Source organism: Macaca thibetana, chromosome 15 (genome assembly GCF_024542745.1).
Source record: "Macaca thibetana thibetana isolate TM-01 chromosome 15, ASM2454274v1, whole genome shotgun sequence".
NCBI classification, from domain to species: domain Eukaryota; kingdom Metazoa; phylum Chordata; class Mammalia; order Primates; family Cercopithecidae; genus Macaca; species Macaca thibetana.
In genome coordinates, this window is record NC_065592.1 from 108,855,184 (window position 1) to 108,872,296 (window position 17,113).

Sequence of the window (17,113 nt, forward strand, 5' to 3'; positions counted from 1 at the left end):
GTCATCAATAAACACTTCTGAAGGTGAAACAAGACATTCTTAGAATAACCAGTGAACAAGAGACTTTTTTTTTGAGTCGGAGTCTTGCGCTGTTACCCAGGTTGGAGTGCAGCGGCACAATGAACAAGAGAACTTTTTCTACTTAATAACCTGTCATCCTGATACGTCTCACATAACACTTGTTTAACAAAGAAATAGGTGGTTATTCTGATAAACACAGATAACTATGTCATAATATATGACAGAAAACAGGATAAATAATGTAATGCTAATACTATAGATAATGACTTTAACGTGAATATAAGCATGTCAAGTAGTACTCTGAGATGGAGGTAGCAGCTGGGTTTGGGAGCTGGAGGGCAAACAAAGTTATTGACATGAAAAGAGAAACTGGAAAGAACAAATTCATAAAAGAAACAGCGTATTTAAAAAGCAAGGGGAAAAGAACCCAAAAAGCAGGACTCAAATGGGTCACTGAATTCAGAATCAAATGTAATTACTATAAAATAGAAACTCAGCAGTCTACATCAGAAGTTGTACAATAGTAATAATATTTATAGGATTCAAATAATATATACTTTCCTCCCCCCAGCCATCCATGGTGTACTGCTGAACTTGTTCAGCGTGCGATTCCTGACATTACGTGGTTATTATGTAAACGTTTTCTTCCACCTCCGGAGAAGATGGTTCAAGTTCCTCAAGGACAAGAACCAACTGCTCCTTGAACTGTCTTTATGGTACTTACTGAATAAATTAAGTACATTAAGATTTTACTACAAAGTCATGGAAGTCAAGAGAAATAGCCTGAAGTTCTCTAAGACTCAGTTTCCTCATCTATCCCATGAGGAGGTTGAAAAAGATAATATTCCAGGATTTTATGATACCTATAGGAATATCAATTAGAAAATAGTTAATATCTTTAGTATTCTGCTATATAAAAGAACTTAAAAGAGTTTTTTAAAAAAGGATATAAAACATTTGTTTGAAGAATAAGAAACATCTGTATGTTGAGGATGAACACAACAGGGAGAGTTTAAAATATTGGTGTGGAATTTTTATTGGGAACAGAAAACAAAAAATCTCCGTGAGACATGAGAGTACATCTCAGGGAGTATTTGGTAACTTTCAATCAAAACACGTTGTATATTTTTGTTTATTTAGGAAAACCTCTTTTTTTAGTTCCTGACTTCAGCAGCTGTTTTCCAAACAATAAGCTTCTCTCTGCCCATCTTAAAACGGCCTTGGAGTTCACACTGCTCTGTATATACGTTCACGTGTGTGCATTATGTGTAATTATGCATGGGAAAACCTTAGTTTAGAGGTATAATAATTCATCTCTTATTCTCTACAAGTAAAAATTCCAAGGCATTTTTGATAAAGAAAACCAAAAGTTTCTCTGAAAAGGCAACAGCAATTGTATTTCAAATTTCCTGAGGAAGAAAAACTGTATTTAAGATATTATTGAAAAGGTTAGAGAAGATGATCACACCTCCAGAATGTCCCTTGTAAGACAAGACCCTTGGGACCTCAGTTTGAAGAGGTTATGGATCCCAAAAAGCTCTCCTTGATGCTCTTTAGATCCTTGAACTGCTTCAAAATATCGTTTGGCATTTTCACTTCCAACCACCACGCAGTGAAGTTGCTAAAACAGAAAAAACACAAGATATTTTGAAGTGTTTGCTCCAACAATATGTCAGAATTTCCTGGCATTCCCTGTATATACACAGCTTTAGTTGGAGCAGGCAGAATCTCCTGAGGGAGGAAATTTTGTTTTAATTTCCCTGGCAGATGTTGCCATTATGGTGAAATAATAATAATCTGGCCAGTATTATTGAAACAGAGATCTTGTATTTCCTATTTTATCTGTTTTCTAACAACTGAGTCAAGATTACATCTCTATAGAATATAGAACCTGACATAAATGTTTAATAATAAAAGCATACATTTGAATTCACTTTTCTCCTTTTAAAACTCTTATTATAACAGGAACTACTAAAACTGGCAGAAGTAATTACTATATCACTAAAGTTAAATTACAATCTAAAGTAATGATATGATAACCACCTTGGTGTCAAACTAATTGTGGCTTGACTACATTGTCTACTAACAGCAAAAGCCCTATCACTGTTTTAAGAAACACTGCATCTTTGACATAATTTTGAATACAGAAAGAACACTGACATGGAACATTTAAAAACACCACTTCAGTATCAACATTAATATGCACTCTCTAATTGCTGGATATTTTACTAAATGTAATATAAATATATAAAATTAAAATACAATCTGATTAACCCCAGGAGTATTTTAAAATTTCTTGAAAGAAAAAAAGAATTCACAGAATGTAAAATAACTAGAGTCCATTGATGGAGAAATTAGTAAAAAAAGATGCTTAAGGGCCGGGTGCAATGGCTCAAGCCTGTAATCCCAGCACTTTGGAAGGTGGAGGTGGAGGCAGGCAGAACACTTGATTTCAGGAGTTAGAGCCCAACCTGGCCAACTTGGTGAAACCCCTTCTCTACTAAAATACAAAAACTAGCTGGGCATGGTGGTAGGCATCTGTAATCCCAGCTACTCGGGAGGCTGAAGCAGGAGAATCACTTGAACCTGGTGGAGTCCGCAGTGACCCAAGGTGGCCATTGTACTCCAGTTTGGGTGACAAAGACTCCGTCTCAAAAAAAAAAAAAAAAAAAAGAGAAATGCTTAACTATTGAGATTATCATCAGAGTTCATTTGCACTGTAATAAGTGATTCTAGGCAACTAAAATTTTTGTTTATAACAGCTGCCATTTATTGAATATTTATTACATGTGTAGCATTTTATTTCCATACTCTTACTTAATCCTTACAACTTTATGTCATCTCAATTTTAGAAATAAAATAACTAAAATTTCTCTATTTTAAAAATAAAGTAACTTAATTTTAGAGAAATTAAGTGACTTGCTCACAGCTGCCAGCTAAGTGTCATTCCTAGAATTTGTACCTTGGTTTGGCTGAATCTAAAATTTATACTATTAACTAATTTCTCACTTTCAAGACACCTCTCTTAAAACAAAACCCTCGGGACCTTCACTTAAAGAAGTTATGGATCAATATACCAACTTGATCAGTTTGACACCAAATGTCCAGAAACATGGGCTGTAATCTTGGGAGCACAAAATTACAATAACAATTGATGCAAGTGACAGCCCAGGGACCTACCGATTTTCCCCTTGTTACTGAACTACCTTAAACACCGATAATGTCAGACTGTAGGACCTGTAACTATAATCACCAAGGTAATTTGTAAGCCTCAATTTGAGTCTTTATAAGCTTCCTAGCAAAGTTTTATCACAAAATTTATAAAAAGCACATTAGTTTGCACTAAAGTGGCTCCAGTAAAAGTGGAAACCAGGTGCTTCCATCTGTAGGCTAACTATAAAAAAAAATCATGTTAAAATTCAAGAGGGTAGGGGAAAAATTAGTAATTAGAAAATGTAGCTTAGTTTCTAGCTTATGAAAAATCCATACAAGGGAGAAAATGCTTGGATCTCATCATAACAACAGACAAAGAAAGAAGTAAAAAGAAAAGAACATTTATGATGTTAAGAAGTTCATGGCCATTCTTCCAACTTCAAGGCCAGCAGTGTGGCATCTTCGTATTTTTCTCTCTGACTCTTTGCTTCCTTACCATGGGTTATTAGGCAGTAGGGTCAGAGAAAGCAGAGATGAAGATGTGCACATCTGACCCTTATAAAAAAAACCCTTGTGATTACACTGGCCCATCTGGATAACCCAGGTGGTTTGGGGGATTATGATGTGAGCAATCTTTGGGAGACTATTATTCAGCCTACCACAGTAAAGAAGTGCAAAAAGAAGGATGGGAGCAAGTCGAAATGACACACAAGCCACCCTAATGGGTGCCCACTGGCCAAATATAAGACAGTGTCAACATTAAATAGTGATATTCAATGTGTTGTAATCTGTTACTAAAATGAGAAGCCATGAGACCACACAAATTAAATAGAAGGGAAAGCTCTTTTTTTAATGGTAGAGTTCCAAAGAACAACCAAGAAGGATAATGGAAAAAGAAAGTCACCACCTGACAACCATTACAGTGGTAGCTGATTCAGGCGGGAATCACAAATGAACACTAAGGGTTATGGGTGCAGGTTTGATGAGAAACTGGCAGTCTCAGAGGATCTCCTCATAAATTACACATCAATTACAAAGAAAAAAATAGTAACTTTGCAGTGGAGAAACTCAGCAGACACAAACTTGACCTGTGATCAAGGTTAGTAGGGCAAGTCACCCTTCATGTGCCTTGTGACTGATGCAACGAGAAGAGCACAGTATCGTGTCTGTGGTATTCCTGCCAATACTGCTTGGCCTCAGTCTGGACATGAGGAAATATCAAATGGGCCTAGACTGAAGGACATCCTACACAAAGGCCTTATTCTTTAAAACTGTCAAGGTCTTGAAAGACAAAGCCTGGGTAATATTCTAGGTTGAAAAAAACTGAAGAGACACCAGTAAATGGAGCCATGATCCTTGATGAAATCCTGGACCAGGAAGGAAAAAAGAGACACTGCTGGGAGAGCTGGGGAAATTGAATGGGTCCTGTGGATTATAGCATGATGTTTTATCAATGTTAATTTCTTGATGTGAATAACTGCATTTTGGAGAGGAATGTGGGGAGTGAGGAAAGCGAGTTGTAGAACTGTATATACAACTGAGTGTTCAGAATGCATAAAACTGTTTTTTATGTATATTTAAGTTGGAGTGGGGAATATATACTAGAAATACACGTATACATTATTTGGGGAAATACATACTGGAAAATTTAGAGTGTTGCTTCTTTGGGGAAATACATGCTGATGAGAAGTCTAACTCTCTCTCAAATGACTCAGAAAAAGAATAAAGACAATAGCTGAGACAAAGAGAAAGCAGGTGTGTAAAATGTCAGCAAATAGGGAACTTGAGTGAAGCTAATTGGGGGTTCTTTCTGCTATTCTTGCAATTCTTCTGCAAACACTTCTAAATAACATTTACACACACACACACACACACACACACACACACACGAGATGACTTTCTGAATGCCAAACTTTAGATTGCTTAAATGCTCCAAACCTGAAGGAGCACAGCTGCTGTATAAGTGATGTTTATATTTTTAAAATGTATAAAATATCTGATTGCATCATCACAACAGATGCAACAAAAGATATCAAAATAAAAGTCCCTCATGAACAATACAGGTCACTCCTTATTAGTCTAACCAGTGCTGTAATGTTTAGGTGCATCCTCCTAGATATCTTTCAATGAAGTTAAAGCTATTTATACATACAGATGCTCCTTAATTGATGATGGGACTATAACTAGATAAACCCATTGTAAGTTGAACACACCATTAGGTCTAAAGTAGGTTTTGGACTCACGATAGGCTTATCTGGATGTGGCCCCATCGTAAGTAGACGAACATACTTCATACATAAATAGGTATCATTTTAGCACCATCATAAAACTGAAAAAACATTAAGTTGAACCATGTCATAAAACAGTCTGTCACACAGCAACAGCTTTATTTGTAAACACATTGAAACACTGTAGATATTGTTCTATATATTGCTTTTTTGATTCACTTAAAAGTGTCTTCAGACATCTTGCCACATCAGTACATTTGATCTGACTACAATTTTTTTAAATTTTGCTGTCACGAAGTAATATAGGTATCAGAATTTATTCTGTTACTGTCGGACATTTAGGTTGTTTCCTTTGTTTTTTAAACAAATGAGAGCAATGCTAAGTAAAAACCCTTATCACCCTTCACTGTGCATATGTGAGAGGATTTCTGTCAGTTAGGTATGGAGCCTCGACAATACCTACACCAGCTGTACTCTCAACAATAGTGTATGAGCATCTCTCAAATGCCCCAACCAAAAATGAACAGCACCAATCTCCCCAACCCCACAAAAAACACCTCGATATGCATTTTTTTTAAAAAGCTTTCACAGAATATACAATGCAAATGGTCTCATTTTCTATCTCTAGATTATGAGTGTGGTTAGAAAGATCTTTTCACATATGTGTTAACCACTTGCATTTTTTTCTTCACTGAAATGCCTATTATTCTTTTTATTGGTTTGTAGGTCACACAGTTTGGCTGTGTCCCCACCCAAATCTCATCTTGAACTGCAGCTCCCATAATTCCCATGTGTTGTGGGAGGGACCCAGTGGGAGATAACTGAATCATGTGGGCGGGTTCCCCCCTACTGTTCTCGTGGTAGTAAGTCTCATGAGATCTGATGGTTTTATAAGGGGAAACCTCCTTCGTTTGATTCTCATTCTCTTTGCCTGCCTCCATGTAAGATGTGCCTTTCGCCTTCTGCCATGATTGTGAGGTCTCCCCAGCTATGCAGAACTGTGAGTCCATTAAACCTCTTCTTCTTTATAACCCAATCTCTGGTATGTCTTTATCAGCAGCATGAAAACAGATGAATACAGTGGGAGTTCTTTATATTTTGCAGCTGCTGCTCTTTTATTACATGTATGGCAAACATTTGCTCCTAGACTCTCTTTGAATTTGGTTTGCAGTTCCTTTGTCATACAGAAGTTTCATACAAAAATATAGTCAAATTTACTTGGTATTTGCCTTAGAGGCTATACTAGTTTCCCAATTCTGCTGTAACAAAGTACTACAAATTGGATGTCTTAAAACAATAGAAATTTATTTTCTCATAGTTGTGGAGGCTAAATCTGAAATCAAGGTGTCCACAGAGCCATGCTCTGTCTGAAGATTCTAGGGAATGATCCTTCCTTGCCTCTTTCTAGCTTCTGGTAGCTTCTGGCAGTTGCTGGTAATCCATAGCATTCTTTGGCTTGTGGTGGCATCACTCCAATCTCTGCCTCCATTGTCACATGGTGTTCTTCCTCTGTGGCTGTCTGTATACAAATTCCCCTTCTTATAAGGTATCAGTCAATGGATGACAGCCCATTCTCATCCAGTGTGACCTCATCTTAACCTCATCTGTAAAGACCCTACTTACAAATAAGATCACATTCACAGGTACCAGGGCTTAGGACTTCAACCTATCTTTTGAGGGGAAAGGACGCAATTGACTCAAAACAGATGCTTGGTAAAAGATTTTCATATTTATGTTCATGAGAGATATTCATCTGTTATTTTCTCTTCTTGCAATGTCTTTGTCAAGTTTGGTATCAGGATTCTTCCGTCTTTGTGAAATAAGTTGGAAGTGTTCCCTCTTCCTCTGTTTTCAAAAACAATATTAAGTGTTTGACAGAATTTACCACTGAAGTCATCCGGGCTGGAATCTATCTTTGTGGGAGAGTTCTGAATTAACAATTTAGTTTCAACCAGTCTGGGCAACATAGTGAAACTGTCTCTACAAAAAATAAAAATAAAAAATTAACTTGGTGTGTTGGCACACACCTATAGTGCCAGCTACTCATGATGCTGAGGTGGGAGGATCATTTGAGCCTCTCACAGTTTTGGGAGCCAGAAATCTGCAATCGGTATCACTGAACTGAAATCAAGGTGTTGACAGGACCACACTCCTTCTGGAGGCTCTAGGAAAGAATCTATTTCTTGCCTCTTCCAGCTTGCGGTGGCTACCAGCATTCCTTAGCTTCTGGCACACCACTCCGATCAATGCCTCTGTGGTTACATTGTCTTCTCCTCTTCTGTGTCAAACTGTCCTCCAGCTCTTTCTTATAAGGACACTTGTGGTTAATCCAAGATAATCCCCGAATCTCAAGACCCATAATTTAATCACACATGCAAAGATTCCTTTTCCATATAAAGTACCATTTACAATTTCCAGGGATTAGAAATTGATATTTTTGAGGGCCAGTATTCAGCCCACTATACTGCCTTTTTCAAAGTGTTTACTTTCCTAAACTGTTGGGTAATTATTTCTGGCTGGGATATTCATCTGCTTTTAAATACTTCACACGCTTATCTCTGTCTACTGCAGTGCTTATCTGAAAAATAGTGGAGGGTGCAAGTAATTAGGCTTCTGGGCAACAGGAGGGACTTTCTCCAAATATTTGGAGCTCTGTCTTGCTTCTTTGCTTCCAGTACTTCTACTTATTGTTCTCACTTGAGAGTAGACACCTCTGCTGGCTGTAATTTGGTCCAAACGGGATAAGATTATAAGGGATAAACTGTCTTGTTACACCATCAGTGATACCCCAAGGCTTCCTTCTTTTTTAGTAGCTGCTGACTCTAAGCTTGGAATATCCAGAGGCTGCACCTACCTTTTCAGTAGTTTTCTTCTGACTAAGTTTAGGTTGGCTTCTTCCTTCAATCAGATCCCAACTTCCTTGTCTTTTAGGACTCCTTACAATTTTGGGGCCACCAAGAAAACTCTTCTTGCTTTCTAACATTTTTACAGGTTTTTTCTTTTTTTTAAAGAACATAATTTTTTTTTTTTTTTGTCCCCGCAAAAGATTGAAGGCCAACCTGGGGGGCTAGAAGGTATGCTCCATTGGTTTAAATTCCAAACTATCTTTAAACCATATTTAGTGCCTTTTCCTTACATGATTGCCATTTTCTCTTTATTTGTGTCATATAAAGTTCTTAAATTACCTCATCTTCTGAAGCCTCTTTTATTATATACTACTGTGTAATGTATATTTTATAACAAGACATTTCATTTCATTAAATGAGTCAGATGAATAGGTAAAAAAGAAATGTATACAGTAATGGACCGAAAAAAATTACTACATAATTGAGGAAAGACTCTTACTTGAGAGAAGTCTAAGACAGTACTCAAAAGAACAGCTCCTAAGATGAGTAACTTCCCACTTTTTCCCAAGGTTGGTTAAATAGGTTAGAAAAAAATAATTTTCAAGTAGTTGTGCTATACCAAAAAAAAAAAAAAAAAAAAGATCAACTGTTTATTATAGAGCTAAAAGCTTTAAGAAAAACAGAAACTGCTGTGTATGACTCTATTTTTAGAATGAAGAAAATAGCATAAATTTAAGATTGGATCACCACTCTTAGGTTAACTACCAACACATGTGGCAGATGTTTGCTCTTAAATAGATGCCAACTGAACATATAGGAAGCAATTCAAATGCAATATTTACGATTACACTTGAACCTTATTCCAGATTGTCTCAAGTATCCAGTTGTAAACTAAATAAATATTGTTTGTTTAGAGGCATAAATGAAGTAGTAATTGATATGCCAAGCATATTTAAGAGTTGATGCAATTTTAGACAAATACTAAAAGTACCAGGAAAGTAGTTAGCACACTTAAGTTCTGTTCCTATAATTTCATTTACTGGCACATCTCTGGGGTCCTAGTTTCATCATGTACAGTATGTACCTCTAAGGCAGTGCTCCCTAATCTTCATGTGATGGCACCTATAGAGAATGGTAACATATGAATATCTACCTGGTGTAAAAAGAAGAGGTTAGTCAAGGCTGGCAGCTAGCTGATATGGTTTTGCTGTGTCCCCACCCTAATTTTATCTTGAATTACAGTTCCCATAATCCCCACGTGCTGTGAGAGGGATCTGGTGGGTAAGTGAATCATGGGGCAGTTATACCCATGCTGCTGCTTCCATTACAATGAGCTCTCAAGAGATCCGAAAGTTTTATAAGTGGCTTTTCCCTCTTTGCTCGGAACTTCTCCTTCCTGTCATCATGTGAAGAAGGGCACGTCTACTTCCCCTTCCACCATGATGGTAAGTTTCCTGAGGCCTCCCCCACCATGTGGAACTGTGAGTCAATTAAACCTCTTTCCTTTATAAACTACCCAGTCTTGGGCAGTTCTTTATGGCAGCATGAGAATGAACTAACACACAGGCTTAGGTACTCTTGCTGTCCAGAAAGCTGTGGGACCAACATCTCAGTGCACCTGTAGCCCATTTGTGGTAAACCATTATATCTTGGCCTGTAGTTTGGGGAGCTGTGACCTTGCTACTCAAACTGTGGGCTGCTGATTAGTTTTACTAGGACTCTTGGGAGCCAGTTAAATATTCCACATCATGAGCTCTACCTCAGACCTACTAAATCAGAATCAGTATTTTGACAAGATCCCTAGGTAATTTGCATGTACACTAAAGTTTAAGAGGCACTACTCTAGAAAACTTTCAGCTCAAAAATTCAATGAACCCAAAAATTAATCTGTTTCATAGAAGTGTATTCAAGGGTATTTTTTATGACCTTATTAAATTCTACATGATACAGTAAAATTTAAAACTTTCATATTACACAAGTTTTTCCTAATTTTTAAAAACATAAATGTTGACCTCTGAAACAGAAGGGAAACATATTTACCTGCTTGTATACCTGTCGTAAATACATGATTTCCTCCACAGTTCCCAAGGATATCAGCCTAAGCACTTTGACATCTCTACACTGTCCAATCCTGTATGCTCTGTAAAAAGATTAAAAACACAAACAAAAATCAAGTGAAACAACTTTGGGTTCAAGAGGTAGCTCGGGAACATAAAAATGGAAAATTATTAAAATTTTAATTAACTTAAAAATAAACATTTTATGTTTATGCTATGTTATTTAGTAATAATTAAAAAATTCAAATTCATATAAAAAGATGTTATTAAGGAGAAAAGTATTATAGAAAACCTACGAATATCAACTTCATTTCTGTTATAAACATCACCTTCCACTGTTTAAAAACTTTTCCTAAATTTAGGTTTTTCTTTTATAGCAGCTTTAAGCTTACAGATTGTTCCCCAAAGCTTTCATTTATATAAAAATCCCCAAAATGCCAACTAATCCATAGAGCCAGAAAGTAGACTAGTGGTTGCTTGCGGATAAGGGGATGGGGAAGAATGGGAGGGATGGGTCACAAAGGGGCAGAAGGAAAATTCTGGGGTGATGGGTATGTTCATTATGTTAATTGTGGTGATGGTCTCACAGGTACATAAGTCAAAACTTATCAATTGTATACTTTAAGTATGTACAGTTTATTGCATGTCAATTATACTTTATTAAAACTATTAAAAAGTAAAAAAAACCCACAACTTAGCAAAAAGTAGTTAATCAACTGGAAAGTCTATGGAAGTGCTGGTTTACAGTCCTCATCTGTAGAGATTTCAATTCAGTAGATCTGACTGAATCACTCAGTTGACTGGCATCCAAGGTGTTTCCATACAGCCCATGGATGGTTTTAATTAGTGCTAATTAAAATTCTAAACTGATTCATCACAGTGGTTTAGCTGTGGGTCTATTCCCCACAGCTTCTCTCATATGGAGGCTTTATACGATGCTCTGTATGAGCACCCAATGCCTGTTACAGTTGCTGAGGGGAACCGGGGCAAGGCCATACTGCCTATATGCTTGAAAACGTTACAATTCGGGGGAAATTTATCTTTGAACTTGTAAGGTCGGCCATATGTTATATTTGATGTTCTCTCTGCCTCCTTTACCCACCCCTCCTCACAAAGGACTTTTACTAGAGGACATCTCTGGATCGTGCAAATCTTACATCTCCAGCAGGAAATGGTGGCTCCTGCGACGCAGCACCGCCAGGGGTAAGGTACTGCATTCTCACTTCCATTCTGTAACCTGGAGGCAGAGGAGAGGGGCTCAGCATCCCTTTCTCTCCTACAATGTACAATGCGTTTGGGTTCTAAAGAAAATCAGAAATGGATCTAAGAAAATGTTCTTCGGATGTATGCTTAAGCCAGTTGTTTGGTGAAGGGGAGAGATTCCATTAGGATGCATATCCTTCAATCTTTACAGACAAAAATTTTAGACACGTGTTACTGTGTGCCTAAGCTTCATCATTTCTTGATCCATAAAGCAAGGATTTGTAAGTGATGACTCTCTCACCATGTGGAGAAGAGTGCTGAGGAACTGTTATACAATAGGTAGGTCATTAGCTGTGGAGACAAGTGCTGAGGAACTGTTATACAATAGGTAGGTCATTAGCTGTGGAGACGAGTGCTGAGGAACTGTTATACAATAGGTAGGTCATTAGCTTTATTTCTGTTCTTAGTTCCTGCTGTCAGAGTCAGTGGAAGGAGAGGGAGAGGAAAAGGAATGCTAGTTATTCAGTTTTACTGTGAACTAACTTTCAGTGAATACCGAAGCACAGTACACTGTGCTTTGAAGAATACTGGGATAATTAATATGTCTCGATGACCTAAAGAAAAAGTACAAAATACAACAAATGTCATAAGACCAAAAAAAGGGGCATAGGGAGGTTTTTCTGTGGTTTTCATTTTGACCAATTTCCCTGACAGCTGTCTGTGGAGAGAGGTTGATGAAAAGTGCTGGCTTTGCAGTAAGACCGTATGGATTCAGAGCCCGACCCTGCGACTTACGGGTTGTGACCCTGAGCAAGTTACCTAAAGTGCACTGTGCCTTAGCTTTCTCATAAGTAAAATGGGTATAACAGTGCCCATCACAAAGGATATTCTGAGTATTAAATGAGATAATCCATGGAAAGCACCAAGAATGACAGTTCCTACCTTACCATAAACACTCAGTAAGTGTAGCCATTATTCCTTTGTCCTTATTTTTCCAAATGTATTTGAATAAAATTGTACACAAAGTATTATTATAAATAAATATTGTTATTGGTTAGATGGCCTTTCTGCTTCTTAAGCGTTTCTATGTATTTGCCTTTTTCCCTCAGATTAGACTTTTCAAAAGTGTCTCTATTTTACTCTTTTCAATGAATTAGTTAATATTTATATTATGTTCGTTTTTATCTTAATAATGTAATAACGCATATAATTCTATTGTCTTTACTTTGTTCCTTTTCTAGTTTTCTAAATTATTCTTTTACTTTCCGTCTTTCTTTTTTAATAAATGAATTTAAAAATTGAAATTAGCATCAGAATTTAAATATTGATCCACAGTAATTTCACTGTTATTTCTAAACAGCAAGTTTTTCTCTCTTGATTTCCTCTTATGGTGGCAAAATATACATAATAAAAATCATTTTAAGCAATTTTAAGTGTACAGTTAAGTGGCATTAGGTATATCCACACTGTAATGCAACTATAACACCTATATAGCTACAGACACTTTCCAAACTGAAACTCTGTACTCATTCAACAGTAACTCCCCATTCCCCAGTCCCCCAGCTACTAGCAACTACCATTCTCTTTTCTGTCTCTGTGAATTTGATGACTAGGTACAACATGAAATCATACAATCTTTGTCCTTTTCTAGCAAAAACAGGTATCCATTCTTTGTAGCTGATATTAGAGGAAAAACAATTCAATCATGATACCACTGAGGATGATGTTAGCTCTGGGTTTTTCATAAATGACCTTACGTTGAAGTAGTTTCCCTTTTTTTTTTTAAATTGAGATGGAGACACTCTGTCGCCCAGGCTGGAGTGCAGTGTTGCAATCTCAGCTCACTGCAACCTCCATTTTCCAGGCTTAAATGATTCTCGTGCCTTGGCCACCCAGGCAAGCAGCTGGGACTACAGGAGCACACCACCATGCCTGGCTAATTTTTATATTTTTTTGTAGAGATGGGGTTTCATCATGTTGGTCAGGCGGGCCTTGAACTCCTGACCTCAAGAGGCGCAAGCCACCGTGCCCGGCTTGTTTCCTTTTATTTTTAATGTGTTGTTTTTGTCATCTTTAAAATGATGTTGAATTTTGTCAAATACTTTTCCACATCAATGAAATGATTGTGTGTCTTTATTCCTTTATTCATCACTGTGGCGTATTACACTGATTTTTGAAGGATGTTGAACTATTTTTGAATTCCAGGAATAAATCCTGCTTTGTGTATCATCCTTTCAATATGCTGCTGAATTCAGTTTGCTAGCATTTTACGGAGTATTTTTGCATTAACATTCATAAGGATTATTGGTCTGTAGTTTTCTTTCTTGCAGTCTTTGATTTTGGTATTGGAGTAATGCTGGCTTTAGAGAATTAATTGGAACGTGTTTCTTCCTCTTCAGTTTTTTGGAAGTGTTTGAGAAGCACTGGTGCAAATTCTTCTTTTTTTTTTTGAAACGGAGTCTCACTCTGTTGCCAGGCTGGAGTGCAACGGCTCAATCTTGGCTCACTGCAACCTCCGACTCCCTGGTTCAAGTTATTCTCCTGCCTCAGTCTCCCGAGTAGCTGGGATTACAGGCATGTGCCACTATGCCCAGCTACTTTTTGTATTTTTAGTAGAGACGGGGTTTCACCGTGTTGGCCAGGATGGTCTCGAACTCCTGAACTCGTGATCTGCCCACCTCAGCCTCCTAAAATGCTGGGATTACAGGCATGAGCCACCGTGCCCGGTTGGATTGGTGCAGATTCTTTAAATGCTTGGTAGAATTCACCAGTAAAGTCTTAAGGTCCTGAGCTTTACTTTGTTCAGAGGTTTCTGATTACTGATTCAATTTCCTTAAATAGTTATACGTATATTCAGGTTTTCTACGTCTTCATGACATTCTTCCTAGATGTATATTTCTAGCAATTCATCCATTTCATGTAGACTATTCAATTTGTTGGTATGCAAATGTTCACAGTACTCTCTTATACTCCTTTTTATTTCTGTAAAATCAGTAGCAATGTCCCCTCTTTTTTTTGATGTTAATTATTTGAGTCTTCTTTCTTTTCTCTTAGTCAATCTAGCTAAATATTTATCCACCATTTTCTTGATCTTTTCAAAGAACCAACTCTTGGTTTCACTGACTGCCTCTGTTGTTTTTCTGTTCTTTGTTTTACTTACCTCTGTTCTAATATTTGTTGTTTCCTCTGGTTAGCTCTGGGGGGGTTTTCCTTTTCCTAGTTCCTTAAGGTGAAAAGTTAATTGTTGATTTAGACCTTTCTTCTTTTCTAATGTAAGCATTTACAGCTATAAATTTCCCTCTTAGCGTTACTTTTGCTGCGTCCTGTAAGTTTTGGTGTGTGTTTTCATTTACTTCAAGCTATTTTCTAACGTCCCTTGTGAATTATTCTTCAACCCTTTCGTTAAGCATGTATTGTTTAACTTCCACATATTTGTGAATTTTTCAATTTTTCTTCTGCTGTTGATTTCTAGTTTCACTGTATTGTCATTGGAAAAAAATGAATGATTTCAATCTTTTAAAATGTATTTAAAAGCTTGTTTTGGGGCCTAACACATGATTTATCCTGGAGTGTTCATTGTGTACTTGAGAAAAATATGTATTGTGCTGTTGTTGGAAGGAAAATTCTATATATCTCTGTTAAGTGTTGTTCAAATCCTCTCATTAATTACTGATCTTCTGTCTGAATGTTTTACCCATTATGAAAGTCAGCTATTGAAGTCGCCCACTATTATTGCAGAGCTGTTTTTCCCTTCAATTCTGTCTTCATACACTTTGTTTGCTTCATACACTTTGGGGCTCTATTGTTTGTTGAATTTATGTATATAATTTTTAAACCTCCTTGGTGAATCCACTTTTTACCATCAGATAATGCCTTTCTTCTCTTCTAACAGTTGTTGACTTGAAGTCTATTCTGTCTAATATTAACACAACCACCCCTGCTCTCTTTTGGTTACTATTTGCATGAAATATCCTTTTCCATGCTTTTATTTTCAACCTGTGTAATTCTTGGATCTAAAGTGAGTCTCTTACGGATAAGATATAGTTGGACACTGTTTTTTAAATCTGTTCTGCCAATCTACATCTTTTAATTAGGGAATTTGATCCATTTACATTTGAAATAATTAAGAATAGGGAAGAACTCACTTTTGCCACTTTATTTATTTTCTGTATGTCCTATTAACTATTTTGCCCCTAAATTCCTCCATTATTGCCTTCCTTTGTGTTTAATTGATGTTTTTAGTGGCATATATTTATTCCTTTCTCATTTCCTTTTACATATACTTTAGATGCTTTTGTTGTGGTTACTGTAAGGATTATACATAATATCCTAAGTTATAACAACCTTAAATCAATTCATCTTACATTGATATCAATGTACTTATCGACATAGATTTATAATTATTTTATGTATGTATCTTTTAAATCCTGTAGAAAATGAAAAAGCAGAATTATAAGCCAAAATTACGATATGGGTATTTATATTTGTCCATGTACTTACCTTAACCGGAGATCTTTATATCTTTTTGTATGACTTTGAGTTACTGTCTAGTGTCCTTTCATTTCATCTTGAAGGTCTCCCTTTAGGATTTTTTTTCTTTTTTTTTTTGAGACTGAATTCCGCTCTGTCGCCCAGGCTGGAGTGGGGTGCAGTGGCACAATCTCAGCTCACTGCAAGCTCCGCCTCCTAGGTTCAAGCAATTCTTTGCCTCAGCCTCCCAAGTAGCTGGGATTACAGGCACCTGCCACCATGCCTGGCTAATTTTTGTATTTTTAGTAGAGACGGGGTTTCACCATCTTGACCAGGCTGGTCTTGAACTCCTGAACTCATGATCCACCCATCTCGGCCTCCCAAAGTGCTGGGATTACAGGCGTGAGCCACCACACCAGGGCTAGGATTTCTTACAGGGCTGGTCTACTGATAATGAACTCCCTCAAGTTTTCGTCTGTCTGCAAATATCTCAACCCTCATTTGTGAAGGGCAGTTTTGCCCACTATAAAATTCTCGGTAAACACTTTTTCTTTGTTACTCAGTTGACAGTTTTTTTGTTTTGTTTTGTTTTCCCAACACATTAAATATATCATCCCACTGCCTTCTGGATTGCAAAGTTTCTGCTGACAAATCCACTGATAATCTTAACGGAAATTCCTTGTACATGACATGTTGCTTTTCTCTTGCTGCTTTCAAGATGCCGTCTTTGTGGACAGTTGATTATAATGTGCAACAGTGTCGATCTCACTGGGTTTATACTATCTAGACTCGGTTCATCTTCTTGTATTTGTATATCCCTATTTTCCCTCAAATTTGGAGAGCTTTTCATTATTTCTTAATCTACCCTTTTGTCCTTTCCCCTTTCTTCTGAGCCTCCATAATGTACATATTGGTCCATTTGATAGTGTCCCATATGTTCACTTTCCCTTTTTGTTTTGCTTCTCAAATTAAATAATTTCAAATAACCTATCTTCAGGTTTGCAGATTCTTTCTCCCTATTTGGTCTGCTGTGGAACCCCTCTAGTGAATTTTTCAATTCCAAAACTGAATTTCATGTCCAGAATTTGTTTGGTTCTCTCTCTTTTTTTAAATTTCTATCTCTTTGTTGATATTC

General features: G+C 36.9%; 1 protein-coding gene across 2 annotated transcripts in view; it reads right to left on the reverse strand.

The window, feature by feature from the left end:
* ERCC6L2 (ERCC excision repair 6 like 2) overlaps window positions 1-17,113 on the reverse strand; it is a 132,862-nt gene that overhangs the window by 44,614 nt on the left and 71,135 nt on the right. For both annotated transcript variants that reach the window (XM_050761827.1, XM_050761828.1), the window contains exons 13-14: window positions 10,289-10,388; window positions 1,490-1,642 (exon numbers count right to left, since the gene is read on the reverse strand). In XM_050761827.1, the coding sequence (XP_050617784.1) occupies window positions 1,490-1,642; window positions 10,289-10,388 (253 nt within the window). The remainder of the gene's footprint in view (window positions 1-1,489; window positions 1,643-10,288; window positions 10,389-17,113) is intronic.